Source organism: Pinus tabuliformis, chromosome 9, assembly GCF_031772625.1.
Source record: "Pinus tabuliformis cultivar Carrire ecotype Pingquan chromosome 9, CPIR1, whole genome shotgun sequence".
NCBI classification, from domain to species: Eukaryota; Viridiplantae; Streptophyta; class Pinopsida; order Pinales; family Pinaceae; genus Pinus; species Pinus tabuliformis.
In genome coordinates, this window is record NC_142307.1 from 1327428444 (window position 1) to 1327445795 (window position 17352).

The 17352-nt window shown below is 40.2% G+C and overlaps 1 protein-coding gene across 1 annotated transcript in view; it reads left to right on the forward strand.

Annotated features, from left to right (window-relative positions):
- The window catches only part of LOC149153420 (xanthine dehydrogenase 1-like), a 362995-nt gene that overhangs the window by 147152 nt on the left and 198491 nt on the right, over nt 1-17352 (forward strand). The window contains exon 6 of the mRNA XM_089437948.1: nt 3608-3922. Coding sequence (XP_089294074.1) covers nt 3608-3922 — 315 coding nt within the window. The remainder of the gene's footprint in view (nt 1-3607; nt 3923-17352) is intronic.

The window sequence follows — 17352 nt, forward strand, 5'->3', positions numbered from 1 at the left end:
TTCCACCAAATATTCTCCAAAATCCTCCTAAATGTGCATTAACTTCACAAATTCGAATTTCCAAGTAAGCAACTTTCTCTTTCAATGCCAGAAATTCGATTTTATTTGAGCACATGTCCTTTCCTTGATTTTAGGAGTCCACATCACCTTGGGGCTTCACTCTAATTCCTCCATAATTTTCCACCTCATTTCCACAACATTTAGCATGTGTGGATATTTATTTTTCTCCATTTATTTAATTTTTGGCTTAATTAATTGCTAGATTTCCCACTAAACCTAGGTAAAGTGGGTTTTGAGGGTTCAAAACACTTTTTTAACCCATCAAAGTGTGTCATAGTAGAAGGTTGAAGGTGAGAGGTGCAAATTTCATTACTCATACCCCATACAACTTCTCTAGACACCACTTATTACCTTACAAATACAATTTTATTAGCAATTTCCACAGTGCGGAAAATCTAATAAATTGAAAAAATGACTACCTAGACCTAACCGAATTCCACGAAATTTTTTGTGTGATCTAGTATGGTAATATACATCGACTTTAGACACTAAGATGTGTTGGGGGCTCAACCTTCAAACCATCACCCTGGCTTTGAGGTAAAACGTGAGTGAAAATAACCACAAAATTATCCACCTCTGAAAAAGAAGGGATAATTAACCAGATTAAAAAAACACTTCAAGGTGTTTTCATTTGCTGATCGAGTCCCAACATCCTAGGCCAGTTAGAGACTCAAAACTCATCATTACTTGTATCACTCACTACAATTCGCCGTAGGGTGTGGAATCTGGGTACAAGAAAGATGAAGAAAATGTAGAAGTAGAGTTAAAAAAACTCTGTTGACTGATGATATCTGATGGTACGGGTGTTGTCTAGATCATCTTTGGGCATGGAGTATTCATATAATCATTAGGTGCCACTTGAGTGGTCAACAAGACCGATATTCTTTGAGGGCTGGGAACCCAAGATAAGAATAGTCCTAGAAGGTCATACTCAGTGAGCACTCGGATGGGTATGTACCTTGAGAGACAATGATGAAGGTGTCTATAAATCATTGGTCTTGCCAACATTGTAGCTCATGGTCTTGTAGAGAGATAGTGCTATTAGTCAAGGCATTCCACTATGACAATGCTGATTGATATGATGCTATCCAGATGGGTTTACCAATCCGATTCTTCTTATGAGAAATTCTTCAGATTGAGAATAACCAAGTACCGTTGTAAATACCTCTCTAGTTAAGAGGGAGTGTTGAAGAAAGTGTAACTAGGTTCGAAATTTACAAATGTAATTTTGATCTTTGTACTTGTTAAGAAAAAGTTTTTTTTTTTTTTTTTTTTGTGAATTGTAAGAATGAGTTTCTTGCTCATTTCTTAGGAAAGTCAAAGAGTCAATGTCATGCTCTTCTTGAGCCTATATGTAATGTAAATGAGTCAACCTAGTGTCTAGATCAAAGCCCTCCAAGACAAGCACCATCCCCTTGAAGAAGGCAGCAAGCAAAATGAATTAAGAAGAACAATCATGTCAGCCTGCAAATGAATTAACTAGCACAGTCATGTCGGCTCAATAAAAGACACAACCGTTCACACTGTCATGTCAGCTCAAATGCATAGGCTGACCACTATATATATGCAGCTAGGGTCTACGCAAAAGGACAAAAACAAAACTCACATTCCTCTGAAGTTTCGGATGGCAACTACATGAAGGGTTTCGTATGCCACAGGAAGATAATGTCGAAGTCTATTGATAATGCAGGTTGGGTATATTTCGGGTGAATACCACTACCTCGGCACCCTAGTTGCAGTCACTGTCTCGACATACTTACACTCTCAGAATACTATCTCAGTATTGTTACAGTCTCGGCTTAATTGAGATGAAGATGACTTCGATGATCCTATAGTAGCACTCTCTATCTCATAGTGACATGTTTTGAGTATGATCTCACAGTGTCATGCATTAACTTGACATGTAATCTGGACGCAGTAATGAACTCAATCCCTGTCATGGATATGTTGAAGACATAGTTACAAAGTCTTGATCATGTAAAAGTTCTCGGTGCAGCTCTCATGAATACACACATATGGACCTCGTTGTTATGATGGTGATCATGATGAAGGTGCAGAGATGATCTCCGTAAAGGCACAATGATGATGTCAATGAGCAGTGTAGGTGCAGCAATAATGATCTTGGTAAAGCAGTAATGATGATGATGGTCTGAGTAGTAAGAAGAGGATTGGTGTCTTGGTCTTGGAGTGGCTTGATAGGTCAAGGGTCATGGTCTTGGTATATGTGCGGGTTTTCCTCTCCAAGAGGGAGATGTTTTGGCCTTGGAAAAATGCCACTTCTTGTGTTCTTGTCTCTTTGTTTTGGTAGCAGTTTGATGAAATAAACACACACACGTAATAAGAAGAAGATCAAGATAAGATAAATAGTAAAAGCATTTCACAAATTGTTATATAGAAGAATCTACCTAATGCTAATTGCCCTAGATTCTTCAACACTCGTAACTGCTATCCTTAGGGACTCGGTCCTCTTGGAACACAGAGAAACAGCCTCCAAATTATGCTCAGTAATGCTCATAAGAGTCTCCAAGCTCGGCCCTTCACAACTAAAAATGCTGCAGAAGTAGGCCGCACAAATTGCCATAGAAACAGAGATAAGTCAGAATATTAGTCCGCAAGATAAAGAGAACAGGCCACAGAAGAACATAGGAGAGGGCAGCAGAAGTGCCATTGTTTGGCTGCAGAGAGATGACAACATTAGGCCACAGAAGAGGCCGTTTAAGATGCCATAGTTAACCGCATAAGAACCCTCCATTAAGCCGCAGGGAGATGCCATAGGAGGCCGAAAATTCACCACAGAAGAAGCCCAATTTTCATCCCAAATGATGGAGGTGAGGTGCCAATTTATAGTTGTTTCAACTTTCCATATGCGAAGGGTAATGACCTGTGGGGCAGGCCGACTTGAACATTTTTAGGCCGACACGAATTAGGAGGGAAACATAAATTCAAATTTGCTCATAATGATATTTAATATATTTTCGTTAATGATTGCTTGCCCAATTTTGTGCCATTAAATAATAATGAGAGGAGTGTCAACAACTTTGGTAATAATATTTCTTTGTCCAATTTCAATTCTTCTTTTGGGGCAAGATGGGCTTCTTTTGGGTAGATGGGTTTCTCATGGAAAATTCATCCCATATCTGCCCCAAATTTCAACACAACAGTTTCCTCTCCAGGGTTTCCCCTTTCTCCTGACTTCTCCTTAGCTCATCCTGTCTACACTGATGTTTTTTACAGAGCTAGATCTTTCCATCATATTCTCTCCAATCCTCTGTTTCATTCATTACAAACACTTGTTCAATCAAATCTTTAATGTTATATATGGCAAGCTGTTGACCAATTAGAAATTTATTGAATTTGTGATGATGGGCTTTGTTAATTTTCTTAGGGGAATGTTGTTCAGTGCCACTGTTTTGTAGTAATGGACAAGAATATATGCATGTATTGTGATGCATAAATCTGACGATTCTACTTTTCATGGAACAGTTATAATTATTATCTTCAATTTCAGTGATTTTCTGTGATTTGTTTTATCTATGTCTATGTGCAGGTGATTGGTATTGTGGTTGCTGATACATATGAAAATGCCAAAATAGCATCTAAAATGATTCAGGTTGAGTATGAGGAATTGCCAGCAGTCCTATGTATAAGGGATGCTCTTCGAGCTGGCAGTTTTCACCCTAATTCTGAAAGGGTACTTGAGGAGGGTGATGTTGACAAGTGTTTCAGTTCTGGATTATGTTACAAAATAATTGAGGGTGAAGTGCAAATTGGAGGTCAAGAGCACTTTTACTTGGAGCCAAACAGCACATTGATATGGACAGCTGATGGTGGTAATGAAGTTCACATGATTTCTTCTACTCAAGTAAGCATATTGCTTACATTGTACCAGTTCTAGTGTTCTGTACACTTGAAAATTACAGTTGTCAACATTGAATTATTGTCTGCAGACTGATGATATGTTGAAAGAATGTTTGTGTCCTTTTTTTTTAAACTAGAAGATGACTTCTATTACTATAAAAGAATTAGACTATAAGGCGAGTGATTTGGCTGCCTTCCTTCAAATGAATCTTGTGCCTTATGACATATTTTTTTACAATACTTAGCAAAATATTGTCAACGTGGTGTAAACTTAAAGTTGGCTTGATTCTATTTTTAAGAATGCCCGTTTCTTGAAAATAGGATCTCTCCTTGACATGAATGACGTATCTAGATGTAATAGTAGTGTTTATTTGGTCAAATGTAGCATGAGTTAGATGATGTGCTCTCTTTATGCAAATTAGTATTAGGAGAGCTTGTTTAATTTCATTTCATGGTTAATAAAATCATTAATTCATGTTAAGTGGTTTTAAGAGCATGGGATATGCTTGACTCAACCAAATTCAGGAATTAGAGTCACATTAGCAGGAGTTGTACCTGATATCTCTGTGTTCTTGGAATGAAGCAAAATGATGAAAGCATGTAGCTGATTTGGAATGCCTGGGCATTAAAGTTTCTAATCAGTCAATGCCTATTCATCTCTAATTGTCAACGAGAAGTCAGCAAAGTCCAACAAAAATCTAAGCTTCAAACTAGAAAGCTTAACAGAAAAGATTTTCAGTTAATGTGGCTGCCATTGGCCAAGAATGAGAATTAGCAAACATATATCCACCAGATGCAAATATTGATGTACTGCTAACAACATTTTTTATTGCCATTGGGATTTATTATTTTGTTGTACAGTATTTTTGCTGATTTACTTAGGTTGCTTAGTTCTTAGTTTTAAGATGGGGCAGAAGCAAGGCTTCTTGGAAGTGGGAGCGACAATTTTCAGAAGCTTCGGGGTTAGGAGCAATTTTGGGAGTGTTTTTTATATAATATATTTTTATATATTTTGATGCATATATGTTGACAAAGCATGTAGAATGATGAATTAGTCATAAAAAACATAAAAACATGGACTAAACCATATAATGTCAATCATCTAGTAGTTATAATTTTCAACAACCACAGGTCCTCAAGTTACAACATCTTGATGGCAATGAGTGCTAAGTGCACTATTCAAAAATCATGAGAAATTAGTCAGTTACAACTACCTCTCATAAATGGTCATACGTGAATGACTTACTTAACACAGTTGAATCCCAACAATGATATCTAATATCTTGATTCTCATCAATCTTAAAGTTTCAAAGTTTCAAAATTCAGTATATAACATGTTAGGATATTCCGACACGTAGGATATAGTTCAGTTCAACTTGGTCTAGTATAGAGTTAGGTTAGAGTTAGGTAAAGTGTGTTTCTTTACCGTTGTACATTTTGTAACTTACAATCCGACGGTCACGATATGTAGTGATCCGACGGTTCACTCTCACCTCGGTATTACCGACACTTGATCCGTGGCTTGACACCCGATTGGTCCATGAGTTCTATTTAAAGCGCATGGAGGGTCATTGTTCGGGTAATCCGTGCATGAGAGAAGCTTATGTAAATTTTCATTCTTTGATTAATAAATTGTCTGTAGTACCCACGTTGGGACAGGCCGTGGACTGTTTCCCTCCTTGCACTTTGAGGGTTTTAACCACGTCAAAAATACTGGTGTATTGATTTGAGATCTGGTTGTGAGCGGTGTCCTTTTGGTATTCTTTCTGAGGAACTTACCCTGTAAATTCCTACATGGTATCAGAGCTATTTGAGGGCCGCGTCCGTTGGTGATCCAAATCTGAAGCCGGTAGAACTGCATGCGGCTGTCGTTTCCTAGATCTGCTGTTTCTGACTGCTTTTGGGCCGAGAGGACTGCTCTGTTGCGTTCAGAGCATCTGTTCCAGTGAAGAACCCCTTTCGTTTCACGCGAAAAGGTTTCCGGTAGCCCTAGCTGCGTCATTTTTCAGATCGGGAGGTATACAGTGTTTTTTTTTGCAGTTTACTGTTATTTTCTCTCTGCTTATTTCGGTCTCAGTTTATTTAGCCTTTTTTTAACCGGATCTATACCTTTCATTTCTGCGTATGCTCTTTGCCCTGCGACTCTGTGCGATCTGGGCAAATCAGAAACAGAAAGGAAGGATTTTTCTCATGCGTATGCTCTTTTCTCTGCACCTTAGTGTGATCTCGGAAAATCAGAAACATTGAGAAAAATATTTAGTTTTTCGGCTAAAGCTAACCTTGAGATTTTTTTTTTTAAATTTCTAGTTTTTTGGCTAAAGCTAACTTCGAGCCGCAAGGTTCGTTTTTTTTTGCATATTCGTGTTGGGTTTTGTGTTTTGTGTTTTGTAGGGAAAAAGAGCTTTCTCAAGGCAAGCACGCAAACCAAGGCCCCCCCCCCCCCCCTCCCCCTCTCTCTCTCTCTCTCTCTCTCTCTCTCTCTCAAATTTTTTGTATAGATCAATTGGTTCAAAGCTATTTTAAGAGAGTAGAGGTCTTGGGTTCAAGTCTCCATTTTGTGGGGGCGGATTTTTTCATTCCCGCACATTCGCGCACTTTGCCGGCAACGTCAACAATTTTTTTTCAAAAAGCCATAACTTCTTCATCCGGAAGCCTTTTTAAGAGCCGTTTTTTTTAAAACCGCCTATTTTTTCGAGATCTATCCATTGGAACACTTACTTTCAGCATCTTCAGCTTCAGTTTTAAAAAAAAAAATGGAAAGTCCATGCCAAGTCATTCTTGACAGCACTAACTACTTCCAATGGGTAGCCTACATGGAAGATTTACTTAGAAGTAAAGGTCTCTACAGAATAGCCACAGACCAAGAGAAGAAACCAAAAGATGAAGACAAGGCGGCAAAATGGGAAAATAGACAAGATCAAGCACGTGGTTTGATAGGGATGTCTATTTCTCCTGATCTTAGATTCCACATTGCAGAACTTGAGACTCCTCATGAAGCATTAGAAAAACTTGCTAAAGTTTTTGGGATTAAAAATGAAATTAGAGCCCATCAACTTGAAAATGAGCTGCTTACTTTGGATCCTAATAATTTTTCTTGCATTGAAGATTTCTTGTCCAAATTCAAGACCCTTAGATATCTCTTGGAAGGTGTTAAAGTTAAGAAAGAAGATGGTAACCTTATTTATTCCATCCTTACTAAGTTGGGACCAGCGTACTCTGTATTTGTTTCCACTTTCCATTCTACAAGGGAAGCTTTCATTTGTCAAGGACAAGAATACAAGGCCCCTTCCTTTGACTCCTTTTGTGATTCCTTAATAAGAGAACAAGAAAAACTCTTACACCTTGGTCTTCTTAATCTTGGAAACTCTTCCACGAAAGCATTAGCCGCCCAGCAGCAACCAAATTCAAAGAATCCTAAGAAGTCATATCCTCAAAAGAATGGTCCTAAACCATCTCAGCCTCAAAATGAAAGATCATTTCAGCAAAATGATAAGACCAGTAAAAACAAATGGAAGAAGACTGATAGACATTGTAACTTTTGTAATCGAGATGGCCACTTAGAATCTAAATGCTTTAAGAAGATGGAAGCCTTGGAAGCCGCAATGAAGAAACATAACATCCATGTGGAGCCTACTTCAACTTCAACTTCCGGAATGGCACTTTCTGCATGTCATTATCAATCATCTCAGTCTGGTTATGCATTAAATGTATCTTCTTCTTCTTCTCATTCTCATGAGTGGCTCATTGATTCTGGAGCCTCTTGTCACATGGCCAAAAACCAAGCCATGTTTTCTTCTTTAAATGATTGTAACACCAAAAATATATATATTGGTGATGATAGATCTCTTAATGTTGTAGGGACTGGAACTGTTCATCTAGACAATGGTCAGTTTAATGATGTATTATGTGTTCCAACCTTATCCTGCAACCTTCTATCTGTCTATCAGATAACTCATTCAGGTGAAGGTAAAATTGTTGAATTTTCACCTCATGATGTTGTAATCAAGGATCTAAAAGATCCTAAACAGATTCTAGCTACTGGTCTTGCTGATGATTCCAAAAGGTTGTATAAGTTTCACAACTTTGGGTCATCAAATCTTCCCTCAGTATTTGTTGCTCATAATGATGAAGTGAGCAAACTTTGGCATGAGCGATTTGGTCACTTAAACTATCGCTCCCTTCAGCATCTATGTAAAGAAAATATGGTGACAGGTCTTCCTATGGTATCTTGCAGAGATGATGTTTGTTCCGGATGTGTACTCGGAAAACATCATCGGGACAGTTTTGACAAACGTGCCTCTTGGCACGCCTCAGCCCCTTTACAGCTTGTGCACAGTGATTTATGTGGTCCTCTTCCTGTTGCTTCATTCTCTGGCTGCAAGTACTTCTTAACTTTCATTGATGATTTCTCCAGACGCACTTGGGTATACTTCTTAAAACTCAAGAGCGAAGTATTTAACACTTTTTTGGCCTTCAAAGCCTTTGTTGAAAAACAATCTGGACATCAAATTCTTAAGCTAAGAACTGATAATGGTGGAGAATATGTTAAAAACACATTCATCAACTTTTGCACCGAAAATGGAATTCAAATGCAACATACTGTTCCATACACTCCACAACAAAATGGTGTCGCTGAAAGGAAAAATCGCACATTAAAGGAAATGGCTAATTGTATGCTGCAATCTAAAGGACTCAGTCTTAGTTTTTGGGCCGAAGCAATTAATTGTGCAAATTATATAATCAATCGCACTCCTACTAAGGTTCTAGAGAATATCACTCCAGAAGAAGCTTGGAGTTCCATTAAACCAGATGTAAGTCACTTTCGTGTGTTTGGAAGTGAAGCATGGGCCCATATTCCAGATGAAAAGCATAAAGCTTTAGAACCTAAGAGTGAGAAATGTACTTTTGTTGGATATTCTGAAGATGTAAAAGGTTATCGACTTATTCCATTTAAGTCCAAAAATGTTATCCTTAGAAGAGATGTAAAATTTGATGAAAATAAATCGGCCTGCGAGCCTAGTCCGGCGGATGTGCCACCTCTTCCTATCTCTTCCACCTTTGAAAACATTTCTTCTTCAGATGATGAAAGCGAGGATGATAATCCTCCCCCACCTTCTCAGGATCCTCAACTTCCAAGATGGGTCCGTGCTACTCGGGATGCAGCAGGTGATCTTGCCGGTGATCCTACAGATCAACGACGTACACGTTCTCAGTTTGAAAGATCCTCTTCTTTACTGGCTCAAGCTCTAGTAAATCATGATCCTGACACTTTTGCAGAAGCTTCAGGCCATCCACATTGGGAAGCAGCTATGAATGAAGAATATCATTCATTGATGACAAATGATACATGGGATCTTGTTCCTCTACCAAAGGGACGCAAACTTGTTAGATGTAAATGGGTTTACAGAACCAAGTATGGACCAGATGGGAAAGTTGATAAACATAAAGCTCGTTTCGTTGCTAAGGGCTTTTCACAGGTTGAAGGCATTGACTACACTGAAACCTTCTCCCCTGTTGCCAAAATGAACTCTATCCGCCTTGTTCTTTCCCTTGCTGCCTCTTTAAAATGGGAAGTCCATCAGATGGATGTTAAATCTGCCTTCTTGCATGGGGACTTGCAGGAAGAAATCTATATGGAACAACCCATTGGCTTCATACAAACAGACTCCAGCCTTGTTTGTCGACTTAAGAAATCCCTTTATGGCCTCAAGCAAGCTCCTCGGGCTTGGTATGCCAAAATGGATAGCTTTCTTTTAGAATCTGGCTTTTCTAGGTGTCATTCTGACAATACTGTCTACACCAAGAAAGTGGGCAACTCTCTTATCATCCTTGTTCTTTATGTTGATGATCTTATTCTTACTGGTAGTGATCCCAACCTTATAAACCATGTGAAGTCCAGCCTTAAAAGGAAATTTGAAATGACAGACTTAGGACACTTACACTATTTTCTCGGTCTTCAAGTCTTGCAATCCCAGGAGGGTATTTTCCTTTCCCAGTCCAAGTATGCTTGTGATATTCTTCGTCATTTTCACATGGAAGACTGTAAGCCAGCCCCTTCTCCCTTTCAGTCTGGAGTCAAACTTTCAGTCTCTTGTACTTCTCCTGAAGTTGATGCTACCTTATACCGTCAACTTGTCGGAAAACTCTTGTATTTAACCCATACTCGTCCTGATCTTTCCTTTGCTGTTGGCCTTGTTGCTCGTTTTATGCAAAACCCCCGTGAAAGTCATTGGAAAGCAGCTAAAAGAATACTTCGTTATGTTCGAGGTACAGTACAGTTTGGGATTCATTACAGTGCCAAAGCAGCTCCTCTGTTAGTTGGTTTCACTGATTCTGATTGGGCTGGTGACCATGATGATCGGAAGTCTACTGCCGGTTATGTCTTCACTCTTGGTTCAGGACCTATTACATGGGCTTGTAAGAAACAGGCTGCCATTTCTCTTTCGTCAGCAGAAGCAGAGTATCGTGGTGCCGTGGAAGCTAGTAAGGAAGCCTTGTGGCTTCGTCAGATCCTATCAGAGTTTGGCTTTGAGCAGCAGCATCCAACCACACTTTGGTGTGATAATCAAAGTGCCATTCAGCTATGCAAAGATCCAGTCCAGCATCAGCGCAGCAAACACATTGAACTACACATGCACTTCATTAGAAAGCTCATTCATGACCATGTTCTTGAAGTGCAATATTGTCCAACAGATGATCAGGTTGCAGACATCTTCACAAAGGCTCTCACAGAGGCGAAGTTCACTAAACTTCGATATATGCTTGGAGTTCAGGAAGTTGTCACTAAGGGGGGATAGGCTCTAGTGCCTCCTTCCTTCTCCTATTGTGTCATATTTGTAAATCCTTCAATCCTATCCCAAGTTGTTCTTAAGGGGGGATGTTAGGATATTCCGACACATAGGATATAGTTAAGTTCAACTTGGTCTAGTATAGAGTTAGGTTAGAGTTAGGTAAAGTGTGTTTCTTTACCGTTGTACATTTTGTAACTTACAATCCGACGGTCACGATATGTAGTGATCCGACGGTTCACTCTCACCTCGGTATTACCGACACTTGATCCGTGGCTTGACACCCGATTGGTCCATGAGTTCTATTTAAAGCGCATGGAGGGTCATTGTTCGGGTAATCCGTGCATGAGAGAAGCTTATGTAAATTTTCATTCTTTGATTAATAAATTGCTTGTAGTACCCACGTTGGGACAGGCCGTGGACTGTTTCCCTCCTTGCACTTTGAGGGTTTTAACCACGTCAAAAATACTGGTGTATTGATTTGAGATCTGGTTGTGAGCGGTGTCCTTTTGGTATTCTTTCTGAGGAACTTACCCTGTAAATTCCTACATAACATTTGTCATCCCTAAAGTTGTACTTGTAACCATTAGCAAACTATAACAAAGAATATCAAACATGAAACAAAACGTTTCAAATTTGACGAAGCATCATATTCATTATCAATGAGTTATAATTTCCAACTTCAAACTTCAAATTTAAATTGTCATATATTGTTTATAAAATTACCATAATAAATATGAAAGAGTCAATAGTTATAAAAAGTACTAGAAACTAGAAAAGACAAGTAAATCTACTATCTACTAAAATTTCTTCTTGCCATGAGAAACTTCTAATTTCTTTTCTCGCGATCCATGAACAATGTGTTAGTTTTTGATTAATTTGGTAGCATCAGATAGGTGTTCTAGTCTGGATTTGTGTCTAAGAGGCTAAGGAACACGAGTTCTCCAAATCCCAGTAAAGGTTTCATGAGATAAGCTTGTGAAACGCCTTAATTGAATTAACTAGCCATCATTTAAATATTTCTGAAGTCTAACTTAGGAAAAGTGGTTAATTAAAGTGAATTAATTAAGGAAATCAACTTATTCTCTAGAGACTTCCAGAAAATGACTTGGATCAAGTCTAAGACGATCTTAACTATTGATAAGGATTTAATTGTGGCCATTGAAGCTCCAACGAGAGTTTATAAGATCACGTCGATGGGATGCAGATATACACAAGAGGGAGAGCAAGCTACCTTGGTAGGCCGAGCTACCCAATTGCTGTAATATCCCTAAGGGAAAATTAACAGTAAATATTCAAAGTTGTAAAAATTCCTACTTCAAGGAACCCCTATTGCAACAAAACTAAATTTACTTCTCCTATTTGATTTTAATATACGTTTATCAAGTTATTTTTTGTATACTGAAGTAAATTACTTCTGCAACCTACACTACTTTGAATTTGATTACATGAAACAAAACGCTGAGCAAAGAATAAGATACATAGGAGACAATTATTTTTGGACAAAATAGTCCCCGTAAAAACCCAATGCAGGAAAACCGGTGTAACAACTTTGACAGTTTTCTATTATTAAGTAGTAATTCTGAATACAATGTTGGATGCCTTCTCGACAATCCAGTGACAGAGAATATATAATGGCAGAAAACTGAGTGTGTTTTACCTCACTTCACCCGACAGATTTCGACTGATCCGGCAGTAGAATTGGCTAACCCAGACTATCTTTGCGCTGGCCTTGCGTCAGCCTTACATACTCTGTGTCAACTTTTGTGTTGTCTCTTCTGCCTCTGGAACTTTTGCGTCAACCTCTCCTGGCTGTTCCGGTAGCTCCCCGATAGTTTCCGGCTTTCTACGTGAGGGCAGCCTCACTTCTGCGCTGGCCCTTCTGGCTCTGCGTCAGGCCTGCGTGGGCCCAGATTGGCCCAACGTCAGTGCTTCTAGCTGCTGCGCTGCCTCCACTAGTGTTTCTCTGCCTCTCTGTCCTGTATTCCTGAACTATCCCTTCCCCTCTGCTGCAGAATGATCACTCAGTTTGAATTCTTAGCTTCCTAGCTCTAGAAATCGAACTCCAGATTAATTCGTTTTCTCTGTGTGTGTTTCTAAATGAACCCCAAGCCTCCTTCTTATACTTTTCTCGTTGAGACTCTAACGGTCAAGATTAAGTTTCTAATCAATGGCTAAGATTAAATCTTGACTTGATCTGCCTTCTGGATCATTCTCACCCATATCTTGGTTAATACCCATTAATACTTTAATTTTCCTAAGTTTAGACTTAGGAACCCCATTAAAAATATTAATTATTTTAAGAAAATACAATCCGGGTGGAATTTCACCAAATGGTTTATGGGTGCTTTAGAACTCATGTGCCTTAGCCTCTTCACCAATTTTCATGGCTAGAGCACATCCGATGTTGCCAAAAACTAACACTCCCTCTTAGCGAGGAATGTGCTCTAGCAACAATGTCCAACTGCATGTTGCTCTGTTTCTGAAGCATCTCCTTACCGCACTGTTGCTGTCACCAACACTGTGCTGCTGCTGCTACTGTATTGCTGCCCATGACACTGCCACTGCCACTGCTGCATTTGTACTACAACTCCCTCTGCATCTGCTACTAAAACTGCCACTGCTAGCTCTGCACTGCATCATTTTCCAATTGCTGCTGCTCAACAATGGAAAAGCATCCAAAATTTCTGAACTAATTGTGTTCAACACAGTACCATGAATGTTGGAATTTGATTGCTACCAGTCTCTAATCCTCTGAATCTTCTACGTTGCTGCCGACTTCTGCGCTGTGCCATCTACACTACTGCCAACATTGCTATGCACTGATCAGCCCCTGGTCTCAGACTACTGCATTTGTCTCTCCAAACAATCCACTGCATCATCTGACTCTAAGTTCGTCTCGCTACTGCTGAATCTTGGGCTCTCGTAGCAAGGAATTGATCTAAGAGGTGGACTCCTCAAGGATCCTGCCCACATGTAGTCCTCCCGACTACAGCTCAATATCGCCCCATTTCCCTGCTTGAGATGCGTGGGCACTCATGGCAAAATCATCTTCGTCAATTTTCGCTAGGGCAGCCTTAGGATCATGTTTCTCATCCTCATCCCTTTTCTTCAAAGGACACTGGGATGCAAAGTGGCCCATCTCGCTACATCTGAAACATTTCACCTTCGAAATGTCCTTCTTTCGTTTCTACTTCTGTTGTCCCTTTGATGCTAGAGCTACGTTCCCCCCCTCCTCCTTGGTCTTCGTGCCACTCCCATTGCTGCCATTGAGGTTGACCTTAACGAGATCCCTCCTTAATTCCTCTTGTTGAAGGGCTGCCCACATCTCCTCCCATGAAGGTAGTCTTTCCCTGCCCAATATTCTTTGAACAAAGACTTGCCATTCATCTGAGACTCCATTCAGGGCCGTCCTTACCTTCGCAGTAGACTGAGGAGTAAATCTCACCGCAGCAAGCTGGTCTTTGGTGCCCTGAAGACGTTGAAGATAGGATTTAACCTCTTCTCCCTTCTGCATCAATATTCACTGCAACTTTTGTTCTAAATACATCTTCCGTTGTTCGGAAGAGCCTTCATACAGTGAAGAGAAAACTTCCCATATCTCTCGGGCTGTATCTTTGCCTTGCAAGTGTGAGACCACATGATCTTGAACTCCATCGAGTATGAACCTATTTGCCTTCCCCTGCTCGGCCTTGTACTTCTTCTTTTGATCATTGTTAGTGGGAACAACCACAACACTCTTGACGTAGGCTTTGAGATTGTACTCCTCCAGAACAACTAAGATTCTGGTCTTCCATATGACATAGTTGGAAGCTCCTTCCAACCTGTTTTGATCTCTGAGCCCATGTGATGCCATCTCACCCAAACTATCGAATTGACTCCTCTAGTCACTACTCAGCACTCGTTAGCTGCCCAGCAAGTGAGAAAATTCAAACTTTTTGGTGAAAAAAAGTTCTTTGAGGAGAAAATTCCCCTTCTATGTGTCTTCGTTCTTTTTCGACGGATTTCTGCCCCGACAGAAACTACGCCCTTCAAGCACTGCAATGAGACTCTGCATCACTCCCTCTACTTCTGCAAACTCATGAACTGGAAATCGTACCTCTCTGTCAACTCTCTCAGAGAGAGATTTCCTCGGAATTTCTGCTTCCCGGCAAGGACTATGCAATCCCTTCAAGGGGATTTGAATTGCTGCCAAATGCAGCTATTGGCCTCTCTTCTCAGTGTTGGATCTACTCTTCGTATTTCAAAATCATTGCTCTGATACCATTTGAAACTTCCTACTCCAAGGAACCCCTACTGCAGTAAAACTGAATTTACTTCTCCTACTTGATTTTAATATACATTTATCAAGTTATTTTCTAAATACTGAAGTAAATTACTTTTTCATCCTACACTACTTTAAATTTGATCACATGAAAGAGAAAACTGAGCAAAGAACAAGATACATAGAATAGTTATTTTTGGACAAAATAGTCCTTGGAAAAACCTAATGTGGGAAAACTGGTGCAACAACTCTAAGGGGTTTCTATTATTAAGAAGTAATTCTGAATACAATGCTGGATGCCCTCCCGACAATCCAGTTCAAAGAAAATACAATGGCGGAAAACTAAGTGAGTTTTACCTCACTTCACTCGGTAGATTCTGACTGACCCGGCAGCAGAACTGGCTAACCCTAACTATCTCTGAGCTAGCCCTACGTAGGCCTTGCGTCAACCTTACAGGCTTTGCGTCAACCTTACAGGCTTTGCGTCAGGTTCTGCGCTGTCTCTTCTACCTCTGGAACTTCTACGTCAACCTCTCTTGGCTGTTCCGGTAGCTCCACGCTAGTTTTTGGCTTTTGGTGTGAGGGCAACCTCACTTCTACGTTGACCCTTTTGGATCTGCGTCAGTTCTGCGTGGGCCCAGATTGGCCGAACGTTAGTCCTTCTAGCTGCTGCGCTGCCTCCACTAGTGTCTCTCTGCCTCTTTGTCCATTATTCCCGAACTATACCTGCCCCTCTGCTGTAGAATGATCACTCAGTTCAAATTCTCAACTTCCTAGCCCCAAAAATCGAACTCCAGATCAATTCGTTCTCTTCGTGTGTGTTTCTAAATGAACCCCAAGCCTCCTCATAATTTTCTCGTTGAGAATTCAACGACCGAGTTTAAGTCTCTAATCAATGGCTAAGAATAAATCTTGACTTGATCCGCCTTCTAGATCATTCTCACTCATATTTTGATTAATACCCATTACTACTTTAATTTTCCTAAGTTTAGACTTAGTAACCCTATTAAAAATATTAATTATTTTAATAAAATACAATCTGGGTGGAATTTCACCAAACAATTTCTGGGTTCTCTAGAACTCATGTGCCTTAGCCTCTCCACCAATTTTCATGGCTAGAGCACATTCAATGCTACCAAAAACTAACAAAAGAAAAAATAGACAAACACAACATAAAACCAGAATAAACAATCAGACCACGAAAATGCTTGCAAAACAATGCTGTATACTCATTTATTAATGGAAAGGGTGTACAATCAAGGTGTTGGAATGAGTACACCTAGGCTTTCTTTTAGCAAGCTAGAAAAGCCCACAATGATCCCGAGTCACCCTCCTCCAAGCTCTGACAATTCGGCCCAACTGTTGTGTTGTAATTCCCAGAAAATGGTATTGTTGCCTGAAATGAAATGCTGCTAGAGCCCACTCTACTGCTAAGAAAATTCTGGGAATTTAATTCTGGCCTCTGCTCAAGAAACCAGAATAACCCAGGAAGGGTTTGGCCAATGCTTGACCCCGAAATTTCGACCCCCTTGGGCTTGACTAGCTTTCCTGCTGGGAAATTCGACCTCTTGAATATTCTGCTATTGAAATACCCCAAAATCCTTGCAAACCCTATTAGAAGGCTCCCCAAGCCTTCCCACTGAATTTCCTCCTCTAACTCCCTTAACTCCACAAACTCTCGGTGTGTCTCTAGTAGTGACTGTGCACTCCCTGTGCTGCTGTGGCTCTCTCTGCTGGTATAAATCGACCTCTTGCTGCTAGTACGAATTGGGCTGAAGAAGAACTCCCTCCTAGGGCTGGCACTCGAAGTCCACCGAAGCAAGGGCTGGGATTTCCACTCGAAAACACCCGGTGTGCTGAATAGCACATGCAGACTTGTCTCACTGCTCTTGTCAAAGACAAATTCTGAAATGATGAATGATAACCAAAATGAGAGCTCCTCCCTTCTTTTATCGAATTGCCTCCAAGACTGGCCATGTGGGCAAACATCGACTTTCTCCCACCTTTTTCGAGCCAATGAGAGCGTACTCTCCATGTGGGCCAAAAATGCCTTCGTGGTGGCCCCCACTTTCCACCAAAGCGCAATTTTTCATTGAGCACTATAGTTGGAGTACCTCTTAGGCCAAAAATCACGTATGGATTCCCTACGCCCTCTTTTCATAAGAGAAATAATGTGAAATACTAAAATTAAGCAAAATTTCGATATTCCCTTTGTGAAACACTAAGCAGGAATATCACAGTCCTCCCCGCCAAAACGCTGCTTGTCCTCAAGCAACTGCAAAGAAGGATGTTGTAGTATCTGTTCCCCCTCCCAGGTGGCATCCTCATTTGGTATATTCCTCCATCGAATCAAAATTTCACTAATGACTTTGTTACGTAGGT